At 46.1% G+C, this 19405-nt stretch overlaps 1 protein-coding gene across 1 annotated transcript in view; it reads left to right on the top strand.

Annotated features, from left to right (window-relative positions):
• The window catches only part of fsd1 (fibronectin type III and SPRY domain containing 1), a 42174-nt gene extending 30092 nt beyond the window's left edge, over nt 1-12082 (top strand). Inside the window, exons 12-13 of the mRNA XM_086004907.1 lie at nt 8891-8979; nt 9674-12082. Of these exons, the coding sequence (XP_085861033.1) occupies nt 8891-8979; nt 9674-9784 (200 nt within the window). The 3' untranslated portion in view covers nt 9785-12082. The remainder of the gene's footprint in view (nt 1-8890; nt 8980-9673) is intronic.
• Nucleotides 12083-19405: the final 7323 nt, after the last annotated feature.

Genomic DNA, 19405 nt, shown 5'->3' with positions numbered 1-19405 from the left:
GTAATATTGATGACATAGCATATTGATGCTCTCAATGGTTTGATTACTTTTTTGAATCTCCTCAGTCTCCACTATGTATCGCTGTGCATGAATGCCAGGCAGCATCCACAGGGCAGTTTTGTGCATTTCCTAGCAAATAGCTTCGGCCATCATCGGCAGAGTCCTAGAAACTGTCCCCCTACCTTGATTCAATAGGTGCATGGTCTAAGGAGAGCCTTATTTTGAGGACTGAATTAATAACTCTTTAAACCCTTAACTGCTGGGGTCATGTATGCCATGGATTAACTTTTTTTCATTTACTGTTTTTCAGCACCAGTGCATGAGCCCAAACATTAATATATTGTTTGTTTACTTAATTATTACTAGTACTTTAAAATTCTCTCAACTAAATTCCAATTGTTGCTTCAGTCCTCTGCTGTTTCCTCTTCATTCTTCTAAATTCCTTTATTTCATAACTAAGTTATAACTCTTTGTTTCTCCTTCTTTTAAATTTAGGGGGGGAAATTGAGCTGCGCCCCCTTTGGGCACTAACTTCACCGGGGCGCTACTTTTAGCGCCCCCAAAAAATTATTGCCCCTGCGACTGAAATTGAATAGTAGTGCCCCAAGATGGAAGCGGGGCACTACTGGAAGCGCCCCACCTCCCTCTTGGGGCGCTACGTGCCGCAGCGCCATGTTACTGCAGGCCTTCTTCCCCCTTCTTAAAGCTGGGCCACCAGGGATCGGAGTGCCGGCAAAAGAGCCCGGCACTGAAGAGAAGTGCTGGGCTCACGGAGCGCAGCCAACACTCCGCGGGGGGGAGGGAGCTGGTCAGGAGGCCGGGGCCGGCAACGGGGGCAGGTGTTGACAGGTGGCCAGCAACAAAAATGGCCGCCCGGCACCTCACCTTTAAATAGCGCCGCCCAGGCCGCAGGTAGGCCCCCCTGACCCCGTCGGACATAGCGTCCGGTGATAACTCGGGGCGCTACTGAAGATCGCGAGCGGGGCGCTGTGCGCGGTGATGATGTCAGCATCACGGGGCGCAAAAGGGTAACGGTGCCGCTAACCTCCCGCTAAATTTCGCGGGAGGCATTGGCAGCGCCATGCCCGGATGCTAGTTGCTTTGGGCCCCATTAGCGCCCCTGGGCGCTAACGGGAGGCGCAAAGCAACCGAATTGTTTCCCCCTTAATAATGTTTAAATACCAAATACTGTAACTTCTTCTGCGCCTCCAACATCCCATCATCCAATCAGAAACCATGAAAGAAAGCTTTTGCATTTATAAAGCACCTTATTGCATTTCTCGGAACCATCCCAAGTTACATAGAATTATGGAGTACGCCTTCGACCCGTGAAGGAATTATACACGTACCTGATGGCGGCGAGGCTGCTAAAACCTGCGGTCTGACGCTGCGAGGCGGCGGGCAACCCACGGAACCCAGGCGGTGCGGAAGCATAAATTCGATTTTAATCATTTCCGATAGGAAAATGTTTCAATCATGCCTGAAAAATCCCCTTACACTGATGCAAACAGACCCTGCGCCTGTTTGCATCAATCGTAACATTTCCGTGCACAATTGCTGGCCAGTCGGTGGGCAAATAGCCCAACTCTGCGCCAGCAATTGCTTTTTTGTGGCCTGTGCAGATGGTTTGTCAACACGTACGTTGACAGACCGCAAGTTTAGGATTTCGCCGTCATACCGACCGCAATATCTTGGCCAGTTGGGCTGAATGGCCAGAAACAGGCCATTCTGGCCATTCAGCCTAAATGGTCTATGCCGGTGTTTGTGCTGCATATAAGTCTCCTGCCACCATTCTTCATCTAACCCTATCGGCATATTCTTATTTTTCTTTCTCCCTCATGAGCTTATTTAGCTTCCCCTTAAATGCATCTATGCTATTCATCTCAACTACTCCTTGTGGTACTGTGTACAATTAATCACATTGTACAGTTGCTGTTATGTGGGTTAATGTGGTAGTTGATTTACGCCTACTAAGGTTCCATAAACAAGTGAGATGAATAACCAACATAACAGAAAATGCTGGAAAAACTCAGCAGGCCAGGCAACATCCGTGGAGAGAGAAACAGAGTAAACGTTTCAGGTCGAAGCCCTTCTTCAGAACTGAGAAAAAAACAGGAAATGAAACAGATTAAAAAGCAAGTTTGGGGGCTGGGAAATGGGAGAGGGGATGAAAGAACAAAAAGGGAAGGTCTGAGAGAGGTGAAGAGACATTAAGAGATATTCAAGACGAGATGGTAATAGGACAGGTAAAGAAACAAAGGATGGCTCTAGATGAAGTGTGAAATGCGCTGGCAGAGTGAGAGACAGCTGCCATGTGGGAGAGGGAAAAAAGGAAAAGACACAAACCAAAAGTGTGGATAAAAAAAATATATAAAAATATGATCGAAGCCGAGGTTATGATCTGAAATTGTTGAACTCCCGGAAGCATGATAGGGTTCCCCTTGTCCTCACCTTTCACCCACCAGCCTCCACATTCAATGGATCATCTTCCACCACCTCCAACGTGATCCCTCCCCTCCCAGCATTCCATCGGGACCGCTCCCTCAGAGACACCCTAGTCCACTCCTCTATCACCCCCAGCACCCCTTCCCCTTCGTCCGGCACCTTCCCGTGCAAGCGCAGGAGATGCAACACCTGCCCTTATACCTCCCCCTTTCCCACTGTCCAGGGCCCCAAACACCCCTTCCAGGTGAAACAGCGATTTACTTGTACTTCTTGCAATCTAGTATACTGTATTCGCTGCTCACGATTTGGTCTCCTCTACATTGGGGAGACCAAACGCAGATTTGGTGACCGCTTTGCGGAACACCTCTGTTCAGTCCGTAAGGGTGACCCCGAGCTTCCGGTCGCCTGTCATTTCAATTCACCGCTCCATTCCCACTCAGACCTCACCGTCCTCGGCCTATTACATTGTTCCACGGAAGCTCAGCGTAAGCTCGAGGAACAGTACCTCATCTTCCGATTAGGCACTTTACAGCCTTCCGGACTCAACATCGAGTTTCAGATCATAACCTCGGCCCCTATTATATTTTTATATATTTTTTATCCACACCTTTGGTTTGTGCCTTTTCCCTTTTTTTCTCTCCCACATGGCAGCTGTCTCTCTCTCTGCCAGCGCATTTCACACTTCATCGAGAGCCATCCTTTGTTTCTTTACCTGTCCTATTACCATCTCGTCTCGCCTTGAATATCTCAATGTCTCTTCACCTCTCAGACCTTCCCTTTTGTTCTTTCATCCCCTCCCCCATTTCCCAGCCCCCAAACTTGCTTTGTAATCTGTTTCATTTCCTGCTTTTTTTCTCAGTTCTGATGAAGGGTCTTTGACCTGAAACGTTAACTCTGTTTCTCTCTCCACAGATGTTGCCTGGCCTGCTGAGTTTTTCCAGCGTTTTCTGTTATTTCGGATTTCCCGCATCTGCAGTATTTTGCTATCGAGATGAATAATCAATTGCTTTAACTTTTTTATAGGGGGTAGTAGTTCAGCAAGGACACAGTGCAAACACCCTGTTCTTCAGATAGTGCCATTGGATCTTTGTGTCTACCTAAACAGGCAGGCAAGTCTTCATTTTAAAACCTCAGCCAAAGGATGGCAGTGCAACATTCCCTTAAAGTGTGTACATTATCTGCTGAAATCCTAGAATGAGGTTTGAACTCGCAATCATCTGACTCAGATGAGAGTGCTACCAACTGAGCTAAGCTGACCCAAATCTTTGCAGTTGATTTGTGCTTAAAGGCCATTCCTAAGAGTGCTAGTTGTAAGCTTTTTATTTTGACTGGCATTAAATTGACAGCAAGACCAATCCTTTTGAAACAATTTGGAATAAGTTTATTAAACACAAAGGCCTAGAAATTCATTAAGGCGCTGGCAGCTTTGCGGCCAGTTACCGCCTAAAGAGGGCTTCTGCGCCAATACAGGAGGTTGCGCTGATATTCAGCGCAGCGGTAATGGCGGCGGTGGCCGTTAGCGCTGCGCCGGTACCGATGACGTCATCGGTGTGCGCAGTGCCCCGGTTCCGGCCCGATCCCCATATTTAGTTGCGGCCGCAAACAGCGACCAGAAAACGGGGCCGTACTGTAGCCTTAGTGGGGCGCTGTAAGGTGCAGGTGCGGCCGGCCGCTTTTTCGGCGGCCGCCTGCCCGCACCTCCTTCCCCGGTCTCCTCCACCCCCCCCCCCCCCCCCCCCGCGGCATTGCCGGCTGCTTTCCGCGAACCCGGCACTTCTCCGTGGTGCCGGGCTCATTTGCCGGCACTATCCAGCGGCGATCTCCCCGTTGCAGGCACCTCCCCCTTAAGCGAAGGAGGAGGCCTGCAGTACCGCAGCCTGCCGCTCCGCAGCGGGTGGCGCAGCGGCGCCTAGAGCGCTGAAATTCAGTTTCAGCGCCCCAAGCGGGGGCGGGCACACCCTGGAATAGCGCCCGGTTCCGACTTGGGGTGCAAAAATTGAATATCTGACGGTCGCAACTGGCTCCGCGCCCAGCGCTAACTTTTGGGCGCTAGCCAGCTGGCGGGGCCATAGTGAATTTCTAGGCCAAACACTCATGCACAGCAAAATAGCCTACTGGTATCCTATGGACTTTACTCGATTACAACAGGTAAGGTAATGGGATAGATTTAAACAGACTTGTACTTCCCTGAGTCAAGCAATGCACGAGGCCTTTTTCCTTGCTTCTTGGTCTGGTCTGTAGAGGGAGGGCTTCCTGCTTTTCCGCGTGGTCATCCAGATAGAGAGCGAGAGCCTTTGGGTTCCTTATTTTATATCTTTTTAAGTCCATTGTCTCTAGTCTAAATTGCTAAGACCCCAGGATTGGGTCTTGGTTTCATGGCAGTTCTTGATTAGCTTTCCTTTGAGCATGTGTCTGTCTGCAGTGGCTGGTGCCATTTCTTGATTAAGTTAATTGTTTGTTAACACCTTTTAATGGCTCTCGAGTTTCGATGGGTTTTCGATGCTGTCTCGGTGGGGGGGGTTATCCTGTTATGCAGGTTTCCTTTGTTAAGTTTCGCGCCGTTGCCTTGAGCAGGGAGATCCATACACATCAAATTCATCTTTATTACATACATCTTATATTACTAGTCTCGAGTCCATCACACATACAAAACATATATATTTATTTTTCTTATATAGTTCTGTCAAGTGAGTGTCACAACATTGCGACTTGAGTCAATTATGTTTTTAGGTCAACTTCAGCCATTCAAGCTTCATGAAATAATTTGGTGATGGCATACGGAGCTAAACACACTGAAAGGCGTTAAAAGACTCAACCCATAAATAAGAGATGCTTGAGGTATTTCAAGGCTAATCTGTCTCTGGATTAGATTCCAGTTTAGTAATCATTCCCAGCTATTCATTATCATACACGTCATTTCCTCAGTGTCCTAGCACAATCCTGCTGAATTTAGTTCCATTAATTAGGGCCTAGCTGAAGGATTTGAATCTGTTTCCTAAACTAAGACAGACTGTAATTTATGCTATTTCATTTTTTAATTGTTTTGAGTGTTGTAAAGTGATTTACTTGTCCCCGGCAACTTAGGTGAAACACTCAGGGAGGATTAAAGCACACTGCCTGATTACCAGTGCTCTAGCTCTCCCTGCCTACGCTCCTGTCCACATGTACGCTGACGACACCCAGCTCTACCTCACTACCTCTTCTCTTGACCCCTCCACGGTGTCTAAATTGTCAGACTGCTTGTCCGACATACAATTCTGGATTAGCAAAAATGTTCTCCAATTAAATATTGGGAAGACCAAAGCCATTGTTTTTGGTCCCCGTCACGAACTCCGTTCCCTAGCCACTGACTCCATCCCTCTCTCTTACATCTGTCTGAGGCTGAACCACACTGTTCGCAACATTTGGTGTCATATTTGACCCTGAAATGAGTTTCCAACCACATATCCGCAGCATAACTAAGACCGCCTATTTCCACCTCTGTGACATTGCCCGTCTCCGCCCTTGCCTCACCTCATCCACTGCTAAAACCCTCATCCATGCCTTTGTTACCTCTAGACTTGACTATTCCAATGCACTCCTGGCTGGCCTCCCACATTCCACCCTACGTAAACTTCAGGTCATCCAAAACTCAGCTGCCCGTCTCCTAACTTGCACCAAGTCCCGTTCATTCGCCCATCAACCCTGTGCTCGCTGACCTACATTGGCTCCCGGTTAAGCAATGCCTCTCTTTCAAAATTCTCATCCTTGTTTGCTAATCCCTCCATGGCCTCACCTCCCTATCTCTGTAATCTTCTTCAGCCCTCTAATTCTGCCCTCTCGAGCATCCCTGATTATAATCGCTCAACCATCGGTGGCCGTGCCTTCTGTTGCCTAGGCCCTAAGCTCTGGAATTCCCTGCCTAAACCTCTCCGCCTTGCTACCTCTCTTTCCTCCTTTAAGACGCTCCTTAAAACCCACCTCTATGACCAAGCTTTTGGTCACCTGCCTTAATTCATCCTTCTGTGCCTCGGTGTCAAATTTTTTGTCTTAAAATACTCCTGTGCAGCGCCTTGGGACGTTTTACCATGTTAAAGGCGCTATATAAATAAAAGTTGTTGTTGTTGTTTCTTCTTGCTCAGACCCAGTACATCTGGAGCTGTCTGTGTTTCATGCTGCATCTTCCAGTCAGCCGTATGTGATACCTGTAGAACTTGCTGCATACAGGGAGATTGCAACTGCCTCAAAATAAAAGGAAGTGTGCTGCTGCAGTCAAGGTCTGGAAAATAGCTAGGCCCAAGCAAGGCATAAGGCAATCATCTCAGATTGGGATACTAACTTAGTTACTCCTGCTGCTCATCCAAAATTCAGGGCTTATGAGGACTACTGATGCATTTGTTTGTTAGCAGGAACCTTTCCTAATTTGGGCATTATTTTTGAGTGAAAGGTCAACTTAGATTGGGTAACAATATCAATGTTTCAAATCTAGGCTTTTTGTTGGGTATGAAATTGACCTCTTTGTTTTCCAGCCAATGAACCATGCGCTTTATGGATAACGTTCTTTCTGCCCCTCAAGTGCTGAGGAATGCAATTATTTCCATTTCAGGCACCCATGTCAGCATTGATCAGATCTAGCAGAGTAAAGCTTCCTCTATCCCAACAAATGCCTCAACCCGACCTCGGAGACCACCACTCTCTCGCAACATTGTTGCTGTCTTTTCCATTTCCCACAGCCATCTTGTGGCATCTGAGTGAGATTGCCGATTGGTGCTGAAGTTTAATGCTGTAGGCCCATGCCCACAAGGAACTGGCTTTAGACTGCCTAAACTCTCTCCACATGAGCCAGGATTTGAGTCTCGATGTTGTCCTTGATCTGCCTGTTAAGGTGGATGTAAAATATCCTTTGGCACCAATTCTCCATGTCGCAGGCAACATTCCTCTGTTGGCCAACCGCCATATCAAAAACTGGTCACATTTATGATCTGTAGGACCTTGCAATGTGAAAATTGCCTACATATTTACTGCACTTGAGAATTATTTAGTTGTGAAGCACTTTGGGATGTACTGTGAACATGCTAAGTCACTGTATAAATGAAAATTCTTTCTTTAATGTCTTTGCAATGTGAATGACATCATTCTGTATTGTAGACTAGGACACTGTCTTTCATTCCTACTTCCTGTGCCTGAGGATGAATTTCCCTTTCTAGTGCTCTACTCTGTATATGTCTCATAGACATTTTGTGTTGACCCTTGTACTAGATGTGTAGATCAGATGCTGATGCACTTAAGAGCTCCAGGAACAGAATTTTTAAAAAATGACACTAACTGTAAGACCAGTGATGCAGTACTTAACTGAAGCTAATGACCCAGCGTAGACTCACCATCCAAACGTGGCTATCCCATGTTGTATGTTAGCTACTTCAGTCAGATTGCACTTTATAATGTAACAGTAATGCAACTGGAGAGCTAGGGGGTGGAAGGGAGCAATGAAAGTAAAGGGGGAACAATTGGCAGCGACCTTTTAAGTACACCTAATACTTTTTTTTAAATTATTTCATGGGATGTGGGCGTCGCTGGCAAGGCCAGCATTTATTGCCCGTCCCTAATTGCCCTTGAGAAGGTGGTGAGCCGCCGCCTTGAACCGCTGCAGTCCATGTGGTGAAGGTAATCCCACAGTGCTGTTAGGTCGGGAGTTCCAGGATTTTGACCCAGCGACGATGAAGGAACGGCGATAGATTTCCAAGTCAGGATGGTGTGTGACTTGGAGGGGAGCTTGGAGGTGGTGGTGTTCCCACAAGCTGCCCTTGTCCTTCTAGGTGGAAGAGGTTGCGGGTTTGGGAGGTGCTGCCGAAGAAGCTTTGGTGAGTTGCTGCAGTGGATCTTGTCGATGGTACACACTGCAGCCACGGTACGCCGGTGGTGGAGGGAGGGAGTGTTTAAGGTGGTGGATGGGGTGCCAATCAAGCGGGTTGCTTTGTCCTGGATGGTGTTGAGCTTCTTGAGTGTTGTTGGAGCTGCACTCATCCTGGTAAGTGGAGAGTATTCCATCACACTCCCAACTTGTGCCTTGTAGATGGTAGAAAGATGGTAGAACTGGCTGGTATAGACCGCATTAATGGATAGTGTAAAGATGTATTTCACCCAGAGCATTCTGTGCCTTTTGGTCAGTGTAGACCACGCACCAATGTGATTAGCAACAGAATGATGAGATGTAATTTTGTGCCCATTTCCCTATATTGAGAGCGCGGGGAGGAAAGAGCAGATGAGGCTCTGAGCAGTGGAATCGAAAATCGGAGGGATAATTATTGTAAACCATTCCTCTGCATCGCTTGGTGGTCATATCGAGAGTCCGAGGTTTTGGAGGAGCGAGATCAGCCGTGGTTTGAATTCTAAAGTTGGAGAAGATGGCCATTTTAATTGATTCTAAGGCAATTTGTAAAACTTTTCATTAAAATTGTTGTTCTAGGTCATCTGTCATTCTACAATGCCAAAAGTAAGCAGCTGATTCATTCATTTCGGACGAAGTTCACACAGCCTGTCCTCCCTGCCTTCATGGTGAGTGCATTGCTCTATCTTTCAGTGCTAGTCAGCATCCAATTCTTTCCTCTGCATGCTCCCTCTGAATATCTGCTCAACTGAATTGTAAGAGGAAAGTGACCAGATATATTAACACACTACTGGCTCGACGCTCTGTGTACTTTGTATGTAGTCTGTTTCTGCATGGTCAGGTGGCTTCAGATTGTCCCGCTGGTCTGAAGTTGCAGCTTCAGTTAACTTTAATGGAGACAGCTCCTCCCCGTTGGTGATGTCACTGCAACAGCTTCAAAGGGAGACCCACACTGGTGGAACCCCACTGGGGCAAAAATTTGACCTACTTTCTAACTATATTTTTTCACCTGAATGTTGAGGGAACATTTTGAAGAAGTAGAGCTCCCCCTAGATTTTCCTTTCTCTTTAAGGAATGTGTGATCAGTTCAAATGTGAATTTGTATAAATGATGACTGGGTCACCTTGTACTCTGAAATTCTCTAAACGTATTTGTCTTTCTAGCACTCTCCTTTCCAAAACCTCCTCAAAACATATTCTGACCATCTCCCCAATTTGTTCCATACTTCCTGCTTGGTGGCCACAGCTCCTCTTACCCCCCCCCCCCCCCCCCAACCACAACCACAAAACACCTTCCGACATCTTGTTGCATGTTTAGTGCTGATTGTGGCCCATGTTTTATGTTTTTCCCCCCTTTCCTCAGGTCTGGTGTGGTAGCTTTATTGTGCAAACAGGACTTCAGGTACCGAGTGCTGTCAAATCGCTACAGAAACGCAACAGTGGCACTAGCAGCTCCAACGCCAGCCTAACCTAGAGATCATTACCAAGCTTCCATACAACTGCACCAAACTCATGCAAAGCAAAGGCTATACCATGAAACCTGCCTTGAGGAGGGACCTGAAGACCGGAAATCGTATTCTGTACAACAGAGTGTGGAAAGTTGGCCTTTTTAAATTTGAAATGATTGAGTCTTGCCCTCTCCTGGAAATAGAAACTTGTAATCCAACTTCTAATTCTAATGAGAGCAGATACTATAATAGCTTGATGCAAGGTCTGGATTTTGAAATGCTTTGTTTTTAAAAATGATTAACTGAAAGTACTCATTACAGTCAATTATTGAACAGACGTTTCTGTTAGAATCCCATGTGATCTTCCTATTCTCCCTTTTAAGGGTAACTCAACATCTTAATATCTTATGACCAGAAAGCAGGGAAGAAATTCTCCAGTGTCAAGGTCCAAAATAATATTGTTTTGTCTAATTCTGTAAAGGTTTCTTTCTGTTGTTCTAATTGGGGACATGGAACATTTAAAGTCAAAGAACTGAGAGTGGTCACCTGGGAGTCAGGTTATGTAATTGAGCCAATGAAAGATAATGGGAGTCCTAATGAAGAGACTTGAACGAGCAAGTCTGAAGCATTACCCTTTCTCTTTCCGCACACTTCCCTAAGTTTGTTACCTTGCCTACAGTGTGTGGTGTGTAACAAACTATGACTACGCTGCCTAGGGTGAGTGGCCAATTTTGTTTTCTGTTTCAATTGCAAAGGAAATTTTAAAATTTTACTCCCTTTTGTTGCTTTGCTACTTCTATACGATTGTTCCTGAGCTGAGAAAGCAAGATGTTTTGGGCTTGAGCTTCCTTGTGGGCCATTATTACTAGCGTTGTGCAGCACTGAACAAGACCTCCATGAGCTCGTTTCCATCTCTCAAGATGGATGACGCTTCTCAGTCGATAGTCTATTTCAAGAATGTTCCAGGTTTGTCTATCAAAGGCAATTGGAGTATAGTTAATGCTCGATTTAACTTGGCTGAGAACGAGGAGGTCCCGGAGAGGGTTACTCTGCTCCTTGCCTTTCGTCCTCACACTCCTGTAATTTGGGTGGGATGATTAATGCTGAGGTTCTCAAAAGTTTTTTTGCTGACTGACTGCTTCATCCATACAGGCTCTTTAAGCTCTACTGCTGCTGGCTGCTTTTCACAACTGGGGCAAAATGTATTGCATTCTGCAAAATAGCTGATCCAAGGGTGAAACATAATACATGGGTGGAGCCGGGGGAATCTTCCCGGGTTATGGTTTGCACACTCATGCTGATCTCAAACTTTATTGGGCCTACTTATACTTGGGTTAATGTACCCTGGAACCTCTGACATACTGGTAAACACAAAGAATGGAGATTAAACCATTTGGGGTCTGTTTCCTTTCAGACAATTAATTAACAAAGCAGTTTCCATGAATATGGAGATCGATTGTGGTGAGCGGAAACCTAATCCAGGTTTAGGGTTTTTTTTTTTTATAAGTAACTTGCTGAACGCTGTAGTGATTTGAACTTTTGGCATATGCTGCCTATGTATCTGGATACCAAACCTCTGTAGATGGCAGAGTCGAGGCCAAGTTAAAGGGAAGTGTATTCTATGGAGTTCAGTGCACTTATTGGTATGTCTCGGTTACCCCTTGTTTCTGTGTTCTCTGCATTTTAATACCTCTTGTTGGAGCAGATATTTTGTGGCACACTTGCTCTGTGTGATCTGAATGGAAATACACTTATATGAGGCCTGAAATTACTGTCGGCAATCCTGTTGATGCTCGCGCTCATAATTTAACCCTTTTAGCCCTGTTAAAGTTCCGATGAATCTGCGCTGCATCCCCTCCAAGGCCAACATATCTTTCCTGGGGGGAGGGTTGCCCAGAACTGAATAACATTTTCTGGGTTAATACTTTCTTGCAGAGAGAAGAATTTGATTTGAACGTGAAACAAGTGCGAGAAAAATCCAGTTCCTGGCCTCTAACCAGCGGTAGTAAACACATTAACGGGGGACAACTGAGATGCTGATTATTGGACAGAGAACTCCCTGTTATACAATTTGATGATTGATGACGGTGAAAGTATTCTGCTGGATTAAATTTACATGTTTAAATCTTTTAGACAGAAATGGAAGCTGGGCCGTGGCGTTTTTGTGTCTGGTCCTAAACTCCGTATTTATTTTTACTTGTAAGATTCCTTTTGGGTTTTCTGTGTAGTGCATTGGCTTCAACGTCTGATCAATAGAATGTATGTAAAAATTGACATTTCACATGTTAATATTTAATATTGTATTAAAAATTAATTGCACCAGCTTCTCTGTGTTTTGTGGTTGTGCCAGACCTCTCACATTTAAAAAAAAAAAAAACAGTTCAAGCTGCCCCCGAATGATTTACTCATGAGGCCCTGGTTCCAACTCTGAGTTACCTTGTGTCAGCCAGGGTTTTTATTGGCTTGGGAGTTGGGGACACGAGAGTTGGGCTTTGCTGCGATACCTCAGCAACGCTCCTAATCTCGGCTCACAATTAATAATGGCAACATGGTTGAAGTACCGGACAGCTCCTCGCACACATGGAAGCATTCCCCTGCACCTTTTAAAAGTAAGCTTTTAGGGTTTGTATAGTGTGTATTGGTGTTTTAATCCTTTCGATGGAGCAGCTCCTATAGGCCCCAGTACATCCTAACTCTAGGGCTTCTCACTCACGCAGTTACTTCTCAGAAGACCCATGACCTGTAGCAAGTGAACACATTCAAGTTTCTTGCTCTTGTTTGCTCATTGGTACCACTAAGGCCATAACTCCTTTACAGTCCCCTCCTTGGTACCTCTTAAACTCTGAGGGTTCCATCCTATCGTCCTCTTCGATAGGATTGGTTTCTGGATTGTTCTTGAAAAGAGCTGATGTAGCCGTAATGGGCCGAATGGTCTGCTCCTGTGCCGTGTACTTCTTTGGTCTAACGTAGTCTACCATTTGTTCCCACGGAACCCAACAAACTTTGTTTCTGCATAGTTCTGTCAGAAAGCTAGCTGAAACCTGATGAGGAAGGTTATTGTTTAAACTGAAAGGTGGGGGATGGTGCCAATAGAAGAAGTTGTTGGCAACACTTTGCAACTTCATTTCTGTTGCTTTATTTTTTTTACATATTACTTCCTGGAATCTGGGCGTCGCTGGCAAGGCCAGAATTTATTGCCCATCCCAAATTGCCCTTGAGAAGGTGGTGGTGTGCTGCTGCCTTCAACCGCTGCATCCTTGTGGTGAAGGTACTCCCACACTGTTGTTAGGTTGGGAGTTTCAGGATTTTGACCCAGCAACGATGAAGGATCGGTGATCTACTTCCAAGTCAGGATGGTGTGACTTGGAGGGGAACTTGCAGGTAATGGTGTTCCCATGTGCCTGCTGCCCTTGTTCTTCTAGGTGGTAGAGGTCGCGGGTTTGGGAGGTGCTGCCAAAGAAGCCTTGGCGAGTTTCTGCTGTGCATCTTGTAAATGGTACACACTGCAGTCACGGTGCGTCGGTGATGGAGGGAGTGAATAGCTGGGGTGCTAATCAAGCGGGCTGCTTTGTCCTGGATGGTGTCGAGCTTCTTGAGTGTTGGAGCTGCACTCATCCAGGCAATTGGAGAGTATTCCATCACACTCCTGACTTGTGCCTTGTAAATGGTGGAAAGGCTTTGGAGAGTCAGGAGGTGAGACACTTGCTGCAGAATACCCAGCCTCTGACCTGCTCTTGTAGCCACAGTATTTATGGGGCTGGTCTAGTTAAGCTTCTGGTCAATAATGACCCCCAGGATGTTGATGGTGGGGGTTTCAGTGATGGTAATGCCGTTGAATGTCAAGGGGCGGTGATTAGACGCTCGCTTGTTGGAGATGGTCATTGCCTGGCACTTGTGTGGCACGAATGTTACTTGCCACTTATCAGCCCAAGTCTGAATGTCGTCCAGATCGTGCTGCATGCGGGCATGGACTGCTTCATTATCTGAGGAGTTGCGAATGGAACTGAACACTGTGCAATTATGAGCGAATATCCCCATTTCTGACCTTCTGATGGAGGGAAGGTCATTGATGAAGCACCTGAAGATGGTTGGGCCTAGGACACTGCCCTGAGGAACTCCTGCAGCGATGTCCTGGGGCTGAGATGAGTGACCTACAACAACTACAACCATCTTCCTTTGTGCTCAGTATGACTCCAGCCAGTGGAGAGTTTTACCCTGATTCCCATTGACTTCAATTTTACTAGAGTTCCTTGATGCCACACTCGGTCAAATGCTGCCTTGATGTCAAGGGCAGTCACTCCCACCTCACCTCTGGAATTCCGCTCTTTTGTCCATGTTTGGACCAAGGCTGTAATGAGGTCTAGAGCCAAGTGGTTCTGGCAGAACCCAAACTGAGCATCGGTGAGCAGGTTATTGGTGAGCAAGTGCTGCTTGATAGCACCGTCGACCATACCTTCCATCACTTTGCTGATGATTTAGAGTAGACTGATGGGGCGGTAATTGGCCGGATTGAATTTCTCTTGTTTTTTGTAGACGGGACATACCTGGGCAGTTTTCCACATTGTCGGGTAGATGCCAGTGTTGTGGCTGTACTGTAACAGTTTGGCTAGAGGCGCAGCTAGTTCTGGAGCACAAGTCTTCAGCACGACAGCTGGGATGTTGTCGGGGCCCATAGCCTTTGCTGCATCCAGTGCACTCAGCCGTTTCTTGATATCACATGGAGTGAATTGAATTGGCTGAGACTGGCTTCTGTGATGGTGGGGACCTCCAGAGGAGGCTGATATGGATCATCCACTTCTGGCTGAAGATAGTTGCAAACGCTTCAGCCTTGTCTTTGCACTCGCGTGCTGGGCTCCACCATCATTGAGGATGAGACTATTCCTGGAGCCGCCTTCTCCCGTTAGTTTTTTAATTGTCCACCACCATTCACGACTGGATGTGGCAGAACTGCAGAGCTTTGATCTGACCTGTTGATTGTGGGATCACTTAGCCCTGTCTATAGCATGCTGCTTCCACTGTTTACCATGCATCTAGTCCTGCAGCTTCCCCAGATTGGCACCTCATTTTTAGGTATGCCTGGTGCTGCTCCTGGCATGCTCTTCTGCACTCCTCATTGAACTAGGGTTGGACCCCTGGCTTGATGGTAATGATAGAGTGAGGGATATGCCAGGCCATGAGGTTACAGATTGTGGTGAATACAATTTTGCTGCTGATGGCCCACAGTGCCTCATGGATGCCCAGCTTTGACCTGCTAGATCAGTTCTGAATCTATCCCATTTAGCACAGTGGTAGTGCCACAAAACACGATGGAGGGTGTCCTCCGTGTGAAGACGAGATAGATTCAGAACAGATCTAGCAGCTCAAAACTGGGCATCCGTGAGGCGCTGTGGGCCATCAGCAGCAGAATTGTATTGCACCACAGTCTGTAACCTCATGGGAGCTGCCATTTGACAGGTAGAATTTTCCTTGTGTGGCTACAGCTGATGGAGATGATCTCTGGTGGAGCTGTGCTCTCCGCTTGCTAACCATCCCTGGATGGGAGAAGGGTAAACTGATCTGATGGTCTCTATGGTGAGATGAATATTGCTGATTTAAAGTGCTGCTGTTCCTAGGGGAATATTGGCTAACTGCTTTAATGTCAGCTGATCTGCTGTACTGTGGCCATTGTGCAGTAAAGAGCACAACAAACACTTCCCAATAGCTGAGTTGGGCTTATTGGGTAAATCCTAACACTCTCTGTCAATCAGTTTACCAAGACTCCAGGCTGAGTCCCTGGTCTCGTGCCTCAGGATCACAGTCTCACACCTGCACGTGGCAAATCTCTGACTGGACAGTGGTGTTTCTGCTCTTTTCAATCATGTAAAGTGGGAATTGCCATGATTCCTCTCCGCTGCCATAGATGTGCTTTAATCCACATTCATTGACGTGGCTATGCTGAGTTACTGATTTTTGTTCAGTTTTCACTGAACTGCCTTTTGAAATAGCAGAGAAAGCAATTTTGTACAAACTGTTCATGCGATAATAGTGTAGTGTAACTTCTAGGGTTAAATGTCCAGATGAAGGCAAAATTGCATCAAGTTGAAAACGTGAATGACCTAAAGAAAGATTGCAAACTATCTTGCCCACCCCAGTTGAATATAATAGAGTAACCATTTCAATACACACGTTTTGCAATCATGAGAATGTGTCTCCAGCAAAGTTGACATTGCCCACAAGTAGAATGATGTGCAGCGCAAACTGGCTGTCCGACATCCATCTTTAGTCTACTTGCAGCAAGAGTTATTGCCTTCTAATGACAGGGGCTCCTAATGGAACCTTCTACTGGTTTATGCAAATGTTGTTAGTCATTTTCCAATTACTTCATGTCAAAACACAAATAGAGCACATAAGACAAGATAAGTAGGGTGTTCAAAGACTTGGGAGGAGCTGGAGTGGTCTGACTCTTTGCCAAGTCCTTGCAGTTACCAATCATATTGTCAGTCTATGTTAAATCTCTTTAGAGGGAGTCAGACTGGCTGTCCTACTGTCTAATTTAGGCATTTAAAGGGGAGTACTATCTTCTTAATAACTGAACAATTTAATAATCAAATCACAAATGCATTTCTTTGCCAAGTGTTGAACCACATGCTGTTGTGTTTCAGAAAAATGCAATTTTCCCACCAGCAGGAGAAATACCATTTCAGTGCAGTACATTTTGCAAAGCATAACCTTATTGGAGTTTTCTACTATATAGCCCTGCACTAAAACATTCCAGAGAATTCTGCTTTGACCGTAACTTTTTTTTCACTCAATTTTTTTGTTCCCTCTGGCTGGAATTATACCTAGCACAAAGGAAGATTGTTGTGGTGGTTGGCGGTCAATCATCACAGCCCCAGGACATTGCTGCAGGAGTTCCTCAGGGCAGTGTCCAAGGCCCAACCATGTTCAGCTGCTTCATCAATAACCTTCTCTCCAGCATAAGGTCAGAAATGGGGATGTTTGCTGATGACTGCACAGTATTCAGCACCATTCACAACTCCTCAGATAATGAAGCAGTCCATGCCCGAATGCAGCAAGATCTGGATGACATTCAGGCTTGGGCTAAGTGGCAAGTAACATTCGTGCCACACAAGTGCCAGGCAATGACTATCTCCAACAAGCGAGCGTCTAATCACCGCCCCTTGACATTCAACAGCATTACCATCGCTGAATCCCCCACCATCAACATCCTGGGTGTCACCATTGACCAGAAACTTAAATGGACTAGTCCATTGCTGCATGCAACAAGACCTGGATGACATTCAGGTTTGGGCTGATAAGTGGCAGGTAACATTCGCGCCACACAAGTGCCAGGCAATGACTAACTCCAACAAGCGAGAGTCTAACCACCGCCCCTTGACATTCAACGGCATTACCATCGCCAAATCCCCCACCATCAATATCCTAGGGGTCACCATTGATCAGAAACTTAGCTGGACCAGCCACATAAATAATGTGGCAACGAGCAGGTCAGAGGCTGGGTATTCTGTGGCGAGTGTCTCACCTCCTAACTCCCCAAAACTTTTCCACCATCTACACTCACAGGAGTGCGATGGAATACTCTCCACTTGCCTGGATGAGTGCAGCTCCAACAACACTCAAGAAGCTCAACACCATCCAGGACAAAGCAGTCTGCTTGATTGGCATCCCATCTACCACCTTAAACAATCACTCCCTCCACCACCAGCATACCGTGGCTGCAGTGTGTACCATCTACAAGATGCATTGCAGCAACTCGCCAAGGCTTCTTCGGCGGCACCTCCCAAACCCGCGACCTGTACTACCAGAAGGACAAGGGCAACAGTCGCATGGGAATACTACCACCTGCAAGTTCCCCTCCAAATCACACGCCATCCTGACTTGGAAGTATAACGCATCGTCGTTGGGTCAAAATTCTGGAACTCCCTCCCTAACAGCACTGTGGGAGTACCTTCACCACACAGACCGCAGCGGTTCAAGAAGGCGGCTCACCGCCACCTTCTCGAGGGCAACTAGGGATGGGCAATAAATTCTGGCCTTGCCAGCGACGCCCACATCCCACGAATGAATAATAAAAATTCACAGGTGCTGGCAGCTCTTCGGTTACTCGCCCAAGTGGCCGTTCTTTGTGTGTCAGTATGTCTGTAACTACTAAGTGTTGGCAGGATATTTGACTTTGGTAGAAAGCATCATAGCCTAATCTAACATATTTTCCAACAGATCATACTGGATCACAAGTGGGAAACCTGGGTTTTTTTTCTCCTCGATAGCCATGGGACATTGAGGCCAGTGGCGCCCCTCAACCCCTCAACCACTACCCTGCCTGAGATCAACGGAACAGATATCAAGTTGGGGGCTATCACAGCTTGGACATGTCCTGTATACCACAGGTTCAGCCTGTAACAGGACCTTTCTGTCTTTAAAGCAAAAGAAAGACAGACATTCTTTCATGACCACCAGACGTCCCAAAGCACTTTACAGCCAAAGAAGTACTTTTTGAAGTGACACTGCTGTAATGTAGGAAACATGGCAGCCAATTTGCACACAGCAAGCTCCCACAAACAGCAATGTGATAATGACCAGATAATCTTTTTTTGTTATGTTGATTGAGGGATAAATATTGGCCAGGACACCAGGGATAACTCCAAAATAGTGCCATGGGATTTTTTATGTCCACCTGAGAGAGTAGACAGCGCCTCGGATTAATGTCTCATCCGAAAGACAGCACCTCCAGTAGTGCAGCTCTCTGTCAGTACTGCACTGGAGTGTGAGCCTAGATTTTGTGCTCAAGCATCTGGAGCGAGACTTGAACCCACAACCTTCGACTCAGAGGCAAGGGTGCTACCAACTTTTTTTTTAATATACTTTATTGAACATTAGGAACATTTACAACATCATGATCATTTCATTGTATCATACAAATCAATTCCGCCGCTCTGCACAGCCATTCCGCCACCACATTTTAACTTCTAAACCTGAAGTTTAATTTGTCTCCTGTAACATATATTAATCGATTGTACTTTAAAAATTGATTGTAAAATACTATCTTTAAATCCTTTCTGAATAAAACATCCGCAGAGCCTTATAATGATCTTTTAGCTTATATTTAAAATACTCTTTTAGATTGATTCTCCTCCCCTTAAAAAACAGAGCATTCCTTCTTTGCACAATCACGAATCTAGCCAAACTGAACATTAAATTAATTGCCGCTCCGCTGAACTCAGGCAGACTCTCCTGCAATCCCCATCTCAAAATTGAGTCCCACGGGATTCCCATTCTCACTCTTTGGTCCCCACCCAGCAAAAAAACTTCACACAACTGTCGAACATAGTACTTAAAAACATTTAACTGTGGACATAACACCAGTAAATGGGACAGAGTCTCATCCCGTGTCCCACACATTGGGCAAGTTGCCCCCTCCACTCGTCCAACCTTGCACAAGACCGTCATGGTAAAAATCTGGTTATGAGCCAATTTGAAATCCAGTTCAATCCAATCTGGACATTTAAAATTCGCCCACACTCCCTTCCAAATCCTGTTGAAGTCCAGCTGTGGGTATATACTCTGCCAAAACTCTTGACCAGCAGGTGTCTTGAATCTCCATTCTCTAAATACCTCATAGAAATCTCGAGTATTACAGTTGTCAAATT

Source organism: Somniosus microcephalus, chromosome 13, assembly GCF_052327205.1.
Source record: "Somniosus microcephalus isolate GS21.2 chromosome 13, FLI_Smic_1.0, whole genome shotgun sequence".
Taxonomy (NCBI): domain Eukaryota; kingdom Metazoa; phylum Chordata; class Chondrichthyes; order Squaliformes; family Somniosidae; genus Somniosus; species Somniosus microcephalus.
The sequence above is the reverse complement of the archived record's forward strand: the minus strand, read 5'-3'. Positions and strand labels throughout refer to the sequence as shown.